General features: G+C 42.4%; 1 protein-coding gene across 1 annotated transcript; it reads left to right on the top strand.

Moving 5' to 3' along the window:
- Nucleotides 1-322: 322 nt before the first annotated feature.
- On the top strand, nucleotides 323-3,935 carry LOC116253038 (wall-associated receptor kinase-like 14). The gene is made up of 3 exons (XM_031627759.2): nucleotides 323-1,961; nucleotides 2,086-2,163; nucleotides 2,575-3,935. Exons 1-3 carry the CDS (start codon nucleotides 1,202-1,204, stop codon nucleotides 3,813-3,815), a joined length of 2,079 nt encoding a protein of 692 aa, XP_031483619.1. The 5' UTR covers nucleotides 323-1,201; the 3' UTR covers nucleotides 3,816-3,935.
- The last annotated feature ends 7,106 nt before the right edge of the window (nucleotides 3,936-11,041 follow it).

Here is an 11,041-nt window from a genome sequence, read left to right as displayed (position 1 = left end):
GATTTAACTTCTTAATTCGAATTTTTTCGAGCAGTTCGGTCTCATATTGGATCCAAACTCGATCCATTACCGAGGACACGACGTTGACATGAGGAATTTCTTTTTCAGAAATTATAGGAAAAGAAAGAAATAAAAACAGAGGAAAGGACACGGGAACAACGAGAACGTCTCCCGTGACATCATTTAATTGATGAAATCAACAATAAATATATACGAAAAGCACTTTTTATTTATTTATTTATTGATTAATGTCAAACCCTAGACCGCCCACGGACCGCGCGGGCTATAAATAATGGAGAGCGAAGAAAACAGAGGAGGAGAAAATAATTTAAAAAAATTAAAAAGGCAGAGGGGAGGAGAAAAAGAAAATGTGGAGTCCGCGGGCTACTGAACTCTCGCGTCCTCTTCCTTAAATTCGCCAGCGGCATTTCTTCGTATTTTAGCCGAGTGATCGCCGCGCGGGCGTTCAGACGCGTTATTGGCGTGAAGTCTGGAGATGTTGCGGGGTTTTTTCTTGGCGAAGACGAAGGATTTTCTCCGTCTCTGAAGCGAGAGGCCGATCTCCCGGCGATCTTCTCCGCCGGCGGTTCTCCAGAGCCTGAGGTGTTGCGGTGAGGAGGAGGAAGAAAGAGTCGAAGGAGAGATTTTCATTTTTCTTTTGTTTTTCCGTTTAGGCGTTTTTTTTTTCCGGACTCGGATTTTTGGAGCTTTTCGTTTTGTTCAGGCGAGGGATACGACGGCGGAGAGTTTGCTGGTCTGTTTCTGCCGTCTTCTGGTTGTCCTTGTCTCTGCTGGAGATTTGGCCGGAAACATTTGGTTCCTTTTGGTGTTTTACAATCATTTTAGGCCGGAAAGTGAAAAATCGTGCTTCGGGCGAGTTCCCGATAAAAAGTTTCGGTTTTTCTTTCTTTCTTTCTTGCTTTCCGGAAGTTCCCTAGGTTCGATCGGTGTCGGGAAACTGTTGTTCTTTTCAAAGTCGGGGAGAATTCCGTTGCTTCTAAAGGCTTCAGCCTTCGTTTCTGATAAGCTTCAGTTGATAGTCTGGTTATCTGAGGATTTCCGGCAGTCTTCCCTGACAAAAGCGAGCTTCGCGCTTTCTCTAACGAAACCCCGAAACTTGCAAATTTCCTCAGTTGATCTCATTCTTGAATAATATTTCCTTTTTTCTCTGATCTGTTTTTAGCCGAAAAATGAAGCTTCGATGTTCATTTGTGGCCTAAAAATTAAGTTTTTAATCGAATCCTCGCCAGCAATGATGAAGCCAATAAGATTGGAAACGATCGTCCTTATCATTGTATTTGACGCTCTCCTTCTGCCGTCTATCGCCGTTCAGAACTGCAATCGCAGATGCGGCTCAAGAAACGTCCCTTACCCGTTTGGATTCTCAGGCGAATGCCCGGTTAAATTACTCTGTCAAGAAGATCACATCACCTTCCATGGACTCCCTGTCCTCAATTTCACCGCAGATAGTGTCATACTTGAGTTCCCAATGAATTGCAGCCGCCCATTTCAACACTGGCGAGACTTCTTCGGACCATCGTACGCCCTGACGAGCCAAAATGGCCTCCTGTTGAGTAACTGCCGTTCCCTAGTCTCCAACTGCGTCCTTTCGGGCCCTCTGATCACTGAACGCCTCGGAATCGGCTGTCCTTTGGTGAACGTCAGTTGTTTCTCGGATGATTCCGGCGGGTTCGTCAACAAGTCCCTGGTTTCGGGTTTGGAATGTGAGAAATTGTTGTCATCCCTCACCCTGGATGATCTAGCAATGCCAGCGAAGTCTCTCGACTTTCAGACGGTGGAAGTCGGATGGTGGCTGGAGAACATAAACTGCTCGGCGTGTTCCCTGAATTCCAATTGCTCACACATCAAGTCTCCGGCCACCGGTCGGCGTGGTTTTATTTGCAAGTGCAAAGAAGGGTTCGTCGGAGATGGATTCGTTGATGGTGATGGGTGCCAGAAAAGTAAGTTAGCCGCTGGATATGGTGTCGTTTAATTCGTTCGGTGTTCTTCGTTTGTATATTTGTCTCTGTGAGTTCCACATTGGATTTGGTTTAACTTACTGCTCTTAATCGTCCTTGTTGATAGTTTCTTCGTCATGCAATCCATCAAAATACATGTCCGGCCGATGCGGGGGTACTGCCAGAATTGGAGTTCTTATTGGAGGTATTGCTCTACAAGCCTGTCATCACTTTTGGGAATTTGTTCTACTAGTAATTAATTCTGCCTCAGATTGCCTCAACAAATTCTTTGATCGGTAACCATCTGTTGCTTAAATCTTTCCTGAATATGAACTTTCGCCCCTTCATTTTGAGCCTTGACTTCAATTAAGGGAGTAGTCATTTTCTTGCGTTTTCCCCAGTTTAATAATTCTGCTGTAGTCGAAGTTTTACTTCAATGAATTTAATCTTATTGTTGCCATCTTTATGCTGATTGTGTTGTTCATCCGCAAATAGCACACCGTTACGTATCAAGTGTTGAATCATGTTTCGTTTTCATATTTGGACCTTCATTGTTTTAATGTCTTGGGCTGCTTGAAAATGTGGCAAATGACTCTGTTTCTTGTCTGCTTTCAAGGCCTGGTAGCGGGAGCGTTAGTGATGGCTTTGGTTGGCGTCCTATTCTTCTGCCTCCGGCGGCGACGTTCATCTAGAAAGTCCCGAATGAGTGCAAAACACCTGTTGTCTAAAGCAGCTGGTTCTTTCACCGTTCCATTATATACCTACAAAGAGATAGACAAAGCTACAACTGGTTTCTCAGAAAAACAGAGGCTAGGCACAGGGGCATATGGCACAGTCTATGCAGGAAAACTGCACAATGATGAATGGGTAGCAATTAAGAAGATCAGACATAGGGATATGGATGGAATTGAACCGTTTATGAATGAAATCAAACTTCTGTCATCAGTCAGCCACCCCAACCTGGTTCGGCTCTTAGGGTGGTGCGTCGATCGAGGCGAGCAGATTCTTGTCTATGAGTTTATGCCCAATGGAACTCTTGCACAGCATTTACAGCGAGAGAGAGGTGAAGGCCTCTCTTGGCCTATAAGGTTGGAAATTGCAGCTGAAACTGCACACGCCATTGCTCATCTCCACTCTGCGATAGACCCACCAATCTACCACAGAGACATTAAATCCAGCAACATCCTCTTAGATTACAATTTCAAGTCGAAAGTTGCAGATTTCGGTCTGTCAAGAATGGTTTCCACAGAAACATCTCATATCTCCACAGCTCCACAAGGGACCCCTGGCTATCTAGATCCTCAGTACCACCAAAACTTTCACCTTTCAGACAAAAGTGATGTTTATAGCTTCGGTGTGGTCCTTGTGGAGATCATAACTGCTATGAAGGTGGTAGATTTCTCTAGGAGCAACAATGAGATCAACTTGGCTGCGTTAGCGATCGATAAAATTGGAAAGGGACGCGTCGAGGACATAATCGACCCGCTTCTAGAGCCACAGAAGGATGCATGGACCCTTTCAACTGTTCATAAGGTGGCAGAGCTTGCTTTTAGGTGCCTTGCCTTCCACAGGGATATGAGACCGTCGATGCTCGAGGTAGCGGTCGAGCTCGACAACATCAGGTTCAGCTTCAACGACAATAAACACGAGCTGTCTCCCTGCTCTTCAATGTCATCAGCAAGGTCTCAACTGCCATCCATGGTGAAACACACTGGCAACATCAACCTTGTTGTTCCTCACACGGTGCTCGGGATCCCTGCGGAAAATGAGATGTCCCCATTGTCCGTTCAGGAGTCCTGGTTCAGTGAGCAGAGCTCTCCTTCATCGAGCAGCCTGTTGGACAACGTCGTTCAGTGACAGAAAAATCTCTGGATCAGGTTTTTTTTTTTCTGTGAATACCCACATAAGTTACCCACACTATCTTGTTCTTTTATTACTGTCATAAATGAAAATTTTCCCCATTTCTCTCGTGATTCATCATGTTTGTCACTGATGCGACCTATACTAGCTTTTTAAGAACCCTGGTTAAATCCGATTGCAGGATAGTAATGGGTCCACGCCATCAAACCCACTTGGGTCAAACAAGATGAGTGGGTCAGGCCAGAGCCCATTCACTCTAAGAAGGTGGGCCTGCTCCTAACGTCCAAAGTCCACAGGTGCGGTTCTGGCTTCTGGGGATGTTGGTCCAGCAGTCTCCCCAATGCACGTCCCCTTCATCCACTTGAGTAAATGCAGTCAAAGATTTGACAAAGCGCCGCACCGTTGTCAAAAAGTTTGGGCTGAGCTTAGGGACAGCGACCCATCTCCCTGCCTACTTTTTCCTCTTTTGTTTCTCTGGAAATCGGCAATCAAGGCCCTACACTTTACAATTCCAAAAAGAGGCCTAGTATTTCTAAATGATTTTCTAATACAGGCCTGAAATCTACCCATGATAGGTCCTCATTTTGACTGCTCCCCGATCGACGAGACCCTTTTGACAAACTCAAAAACATGGTTTCGGCTTTTGAGACTAGACCTAAAAGGTGGGGCCCGAGAGTAGAAAAATTCTCTTTGGTTTTACTTTTCCTCCTCTCTTCTCTTCTGCCATTTTTTGGTATGAAACATATGCAATGGAGCGTGGTATGTCAACTTTGTCGTCCAATAACCTAATACACAGAACATGGTAGCTACTGACTCCGAAGAACAATTTCAATAAATAAATGTATAAAGAAAGAAAAAAAAAAGGAAGATACACATGGGTTTCCACTTGTTCGTTGTCCTGAGTTGACGCTGCCGGCCAAGCGATGGACGCGCCGTCTCATCAATGGAATTTTGCTCGCTGGTGGATTTGGTTTGGGACGTCAACCGGCTGGGATCCGGAGCAGGTAAGCTCGTAGCTGACTTCCGTGTTCTAATTAGATTGAGCAATGGACTTTCCATGGGGCAAGTAGAATTCAATTTGAACTGATATTTTTACTTTTCCAACCCAAGAAAGTTCAGATCCCCAATGGACGAAAGATAAACCAGTTCGAATTCGTCCTCTTTCTTTTCCATTTTAGTCGTAAGCTTACTTCCTTCTCTCTCAAGACATACTTGCTAACAAATTTTGGCAACAAGCAGGAGCAGGAAATTTTGCTCTGCCAGTCTTACTTATCGTAAGCGGTCAGTTTTTGTTTTGAATTTAAAGTGTCAACTCTTAAAGAATAATAAAAGGAAACACTAGTTGGAGGAGTTGAGTATTTCTCACGAACCGCAAACATTAAGCTGGATCGATCTTCTTAGTGTTAGCGTTACCTACTCCATGCCTTATTTTTATTTTCGTTAAAGTTTATAAAACCATGTAAAATATTTAAAATTGATCAATGCACCCTTTATGACTTCTCTCAAAATTATAAAATAAACAATGGTTCCTCGTCCAAGCATATATAACGCCCGTGGATCTAAGAACGTGGAAAGTAAATAAAAGTAAATGCATCTCAGTTATAACCAAACACGTGAAGGAGCATGTGCCACTGGAAGTTGTCAAAGCTCAGAGCCGCCACATGACGGTAGAAACTTTTTACGGACAAGCGGAGCAACTTGTTGCGTGAATTATCAAATCAATGAAGTGGTTGAGTTCTCTGCACCCAACAAAATTTTCATTTGCCCAGAGATCGATATACTGGAGAGTGCGGGCCTCATGACCAGAAGTCCCGAAACGGCCGCTTTAAAGTATCGGCCAAATTGGTCTCCCTGATAAGAACAGCAAAAGACATTAATCTGTTTTAATTAATTTTTTGCGATTGATGCGACCTGATACGGATTGATGGTATAGGAGATGTGCGTCATTTTTTTTAGGGTTCCGATACGATCCTGAATTGGATACCGATACCATTGCCTTTAATTTGAAGCTCCCCTTTAGTAGTTTGACCTGCCATTTCTTTGGCCTGATTTAGAGAGAGAGAGAGAGAGTTTTTATGATTGATACGATACAGATTGATTGATGGTATTACTGATGTGCCTCTTTGGTTTTTAGGTTCCATACGATGCTGAATCAATGCTGAATCAGGCACGTAACATTGCCTTTAATTTGGAGCTGACCTTTTGTAGTTTGACATGTCATTTTTTTAGAGAGAAATGAAAATTTAGAAACAAAAAGTCTTTAGATAACAAATTAAAGATAACAAATTAAAGACAACAAATTTTTTAATTACAAAAATAAACCGTAAAATAGAAGCAAAAGATTACAATACAATTCACAAAAACTAAATAAAAGAGGTGAGAAGAGAGTGGAAGGACGGAATAGCACCATCACTTAGCCGCAAAAGAAGGATGATGTCGCCGCAGCCGAATGACAAAATGAACATCTCCCTGCACAAGACGAGCGACAAACTCCGACGAAGAAAAAGTGTCATAAATATCGCACACAACCGGCCCTTCAGAACAGTGGTAAGTTTGCACATAGGGTGCTATAAAATTGTAAATTTGCCTGAGAAATGTCTTGGTATTTGAAATGATACCTCAAGTTGAGATTTAATAACCCGCTGGCCCGAAAAAAAAGTGGAAAGCCTTTACCAATTTCCTCTACCTCCAGGGCCGTTTGAGTTTGAATAGGTGGAACTAAATACTCAAGCACGAAAATGCTAGGTATTTAGTACCGGATACATTTTTATGAAAGGTTTGTATCACCTTCTAATTGTCCTATTTTGTTGGATGGGCGAAAACTTTTGTTCCAGGCATTTTAGTTCCATGTTTGTATATAATAAAACTAAAAAACCACTTCAACTAAAAAGACATGCAAGAAAGGGGAAAGGGAAGGAATATAACAGTCAAAAAAATTGTTTCAGCATTAAAGTTCCAGGTGGAACTTTAATACTGGTATTAAGGTTTTGTATCTCTCTCCCTAAACTCCCGGAACTAATAGTTCCACATTTGTTTTATATGGAACTTTTCAGAAAATTTGAACTAGAGTTCTATATGTACAATACAGTTCCACCTATTCCAACAAACCCAAGGTATTGTGCTGCTGTCACGACCCAATTTTTGACACCAAAAATTTTCTTTCATTTCTATAATAGCGGAAGCAATATTGAGTCATGACCATAACATAAGACATTGTTTTATTTCAATAATAAAATACTTGGACCCAAACAAAAATAAACACAAGTCCCCAAAACCGACGCAGTGTCCAGATTGCCAATGCCCGTCCATCACAAGACCCAGGGTCGTCGCTCCAACGCCAAAATCTATCAAGGACTACCTGTAGATAGAAAGAAGGGTCAGAATTCCTCTGAGTATGAGAAAATCCAGCCATGAATGGAACATGGCCCAAAATAATATTTAGTTTCGTAAACAATTCCAAAAAAAGGCCTTATGAACTACAACCATAAGTTTTCCAAAACTTAGCACATATCAGAGTTACATCACATCATCAATGACAGAACGAGGTGTGCACAACCTCCAAAATTTCGTAGGCTTCCAACCGTGGTTCTCTGACAATGTCATGGTCATCGTGTCGAGCAACAGAAATCCTCGTGGGCACAACTCACAGGCAGAACAAAACATATCATCACCAGGCGATCCAACGGATCGAGGGTACCTGAAGTGAAGCCTCCTGAGATATCCCAGATCGCCGCTGCAGCAGCATGGCCCCTCTAGGAACCCGGTTTGAGGGACCAGGAGATGTCTCTCTCCCAACACAGCAGCAGTACCCCGGGCCCTTGTGCCGCCCAATACCCTGTGGGCCCTCCAGTACAGCCAGAGGAGTGTGACCACTACCTCCCGGAACGAAACCAAACACTGGGTAAAACAGAAAGCTCGCACTCGCATAAACCATCACACAAAGTCCACGTTTCGCCTTCGAATTTCAAAAGTGAGGGTTTACCAATACTAGACATCGTCTAGTACCTCTCACAGAAACCGCCTTCAGGCTCGGTTTCTCAGACAGAAACAATAAACCATTTTTTTGATAATGGCCTCAAAACACATAAACAACATACGAACTATCACGCCAAGAATTCTCAAATAAAATAACCATTCAAAGGTAAGAGAATTTATACTTCAAACGTGACTTTCCTCTTCAACTTTTCGAAATTGATTTCAGGACCATCTTTTTGAAATTTTAAACACCATTAGGAGCATCAACGAGCAATAACACATAACTTTTCATCTTTAGTTTAGAAAACTACCCTTTGGCAATTTATAAAAACTTAAAGGGTACCGAAACGAAATTTCATATTAAATATCTGTTTCCTTCTGAAAAACACTTTCGCAAGCCTCTTTTTGAAGAGGTTTTTAGCAAAAATGTTGCGGCATGGAAGTTATAAAATGTATAACAGCTTATATGAATATTTTGCTAATTAGTGGACCCGTTTTGAAAATTTTCCAACTTGATATAAAAATGAACGACGCTCGTTTTTCTTTCATTTGACGCCTGCGTTTTCTCTCTCCTCACGAGCCTCCTTCCTTTCGTTCGACCGACGGTGGCTTCCACCGTTCTTCCTCAATCAAAACCAGAGAGGGAAAGTTCTCCGTCTCGCGCGAGGTCTAGCTTTTGGCTTTCCGCTGCTGCGCCTGCCGTCCGTCCGACGCTCCCAACTGCCGCCGCCTCCTCTGCTCTCGTTTTCTTTTTCTCCACTCTACCACTGTGAGGAAGATGACCTCCCGAACCAGATGCGTCTCTCTTCGGTCCCACTTTTATTGCGACGTGGATAAATCGGCAGCAAGGAGGAGCGACAGGAGGAAGCCTGCGTCTTCAATGTCGTGTTAATCTCTTTCCCCAAATCGCCTCTGCTGCAACTACGGGAGAGACGAGCGACTGATTCCGCTCATTGATGGCGGCACTTCCTTCCCTTTCTCTTATTTGTTACTGAGTTTAGGTTTAACTTAAGACGAGCAGAGCAAGCCTGCCCTCTGCCGGCGAAGCCTCGGACTGCCCTTCTTTTGTTTGTTTTCTGTTTCGTATGACAGAAGGTCCGGGAAGGCCACCGAGTCTTCCTCCTTCATATTTTTGTTGCATACATTATGGCCAGACCCTTCGTGAGGGTTCTGATATATATATATTTTTTTTTGTAGTCGGTTTAAATTTTCTGATGCAGCCCTTATCGCAGATATGCATGCTTTGATTTAACGTTGGATGTAGTCTCCGTTTCTCACAGATCAAATGAAAATACACACAACCACTGCATATCTGTATCTAGCATGCTTAATATCGTGCATCAAAAACACCTTACCGAGGATTCACATCTAGGCATATAAATATAGAGATTCATTATTATAACATGAATATAACTATATCTATCCACCAGAAATCAAGCAAGAATACCAAGGCTTATGTCTCATCCATAACTATAACTCATGCATAGATTCATATTTATGCATAAAAATACATAGATCCACATAGACATAGATTCTATAAGAAATCTGAAATACACGGCTTCATGCTCTATTCATAACTGAAATTTCTCATACCTGTTAATCGAGATTGATTTTCAGCAACAACCCCGTTCCTTAATCTCAACCACAAGAGAGCAAAGATGAAGATCGATCTCTCTCTTTCTCCCTCTTTCCCTCAAATTCCTTGCTATTGGACGTTCTCCTCAATGGCTGCGGCAAAAAGGGGGTGATCAATTTCTGGAAAATGAGGTTAAATAACCATCTACGAGCCTCCCTTATTGCTATACCCATTTTTTTCAGTTTCTCACAAGCAAGGAAACAGCCTCTTGATTTCCCTTCTCATTTTTTTTTTTTTTTCCTTTCAGTTAGGAAATCATCCGTTTTCTTTCATAACTGCCTCTCCTTATGATCAAGTTGGCAGTTTCCATTATCATTTAAATCTACGTTTAGAATTGCCTGCCCATATTTAAGAAATTTCGTCCTCGAAATTTAAAGGTACCTTATTGAAACAATTGGGGATAACTGTTTCTCATGCCCTCTTCTGGTTCCCACGTACATTCTTTGATCCCATGATGTTACCATTCCACTTGAACTAGTGGGATAGTCTTCTTTCGCAACACATGCTCCTTTCGGTCTATGACCCGAAGTGGCTTTTCATCTGTTGTCATGTCATCTTGCAAATCAACCTCTTCGTAGTCTATCACATGCGAATGATCAGGTACATATTTCCTTAGCATCGACACATGAAATACTGGATGAACATGACTATATTGTGGTGGAAGTGCAATTCGATATGCCACCACTCCAATTTTTTTCAGAATCTCGAATGGACCAATGTATCTTGGACTCAATTTTCCTTTCTTTCTGAATCGAAAAACACTTTTAGTGGGTGATATCTTGATAAAAACATGATCTCCTGCTTCAAAAGCTAGCTCTCTTCGTCGTTGGTCTGCATAACTCTTTTGTCGACTTTGGCAGACAATAATTTCTTTCTAATCATGTTGACTTGATCAGTATAATGTTGTATTACTAAAGGATCTTCAATCTTGTTGTCTCCTATCTCAGTCCAACACGATGGTGATCTACAAGGTCGGCAATAATGAGCTTCAAACGGGGCCATTCCAATGCTAGAGTGATAGCTGTTGTTGTAGGCAAATTCGGCCAACTTCACATGTTTATCCCATTCACCCTTCCACTGCAAAACACAAGCTCTTAACATATCTTCAAGAGTCTGGATGGTTCGCTCAGACTGTCCATCTGTCTGCGGATGAAAGGTTGTACTCAGTTTCAAATTTGTTCCCAACGCTTCCTGTAACCTTCGCCAAAAACTTGGATGTAAATCTTGGATCTCTGTCAGAGATTATTGATTTAGGGATTCCATGAAGTCTCACAATTTCATCCACATACAAATCTGCCAGACTTTCTAGTGATTGTGAAATCTTGATCGGAAGAAAATGTGCAGACTTAGTTAGGCGGTCTACCACTACCCAAATAGCATCGTGTTTTCGTCGAGTACGTGGTAACCCCACTACGAAGTCCATGGTGATGTCTTCCCATTTCCATTGAGGAATTTCTATCTGTTGCATCAAACCACCTGGTTTCTGATGTTCCACTTTAACCTGTTGACACACCAAGCATCGTGAGACGAGCTCAGCAATCTCTTTCTTCATTCCTGGCCACCAAAAGTTTATCCTTAAATTTTGATACATCTTTGTGCTTCCTGGATGTAT

This window comes from Nymphaea colorata, chromosome 4 (genome assembly GCF_008831285.2).
Source record: "Nymphaea colorata isolate Beijing-Zhang1983 chromosome 4, ASM883128v2, whole genome shotgun sequence".
NCBI lineage: Eukaryota > Viridiplantae > Streptophyta > Magnoliopsida > Nymphaeales > Nymphaeaceae > Nymphaea > Nymphaea colorata.
The sequence above is the reverse complement of the archived record's forward strand: the minus strand, read 5'-3'. Positions and strand labels throughout refer to the sequence as shown.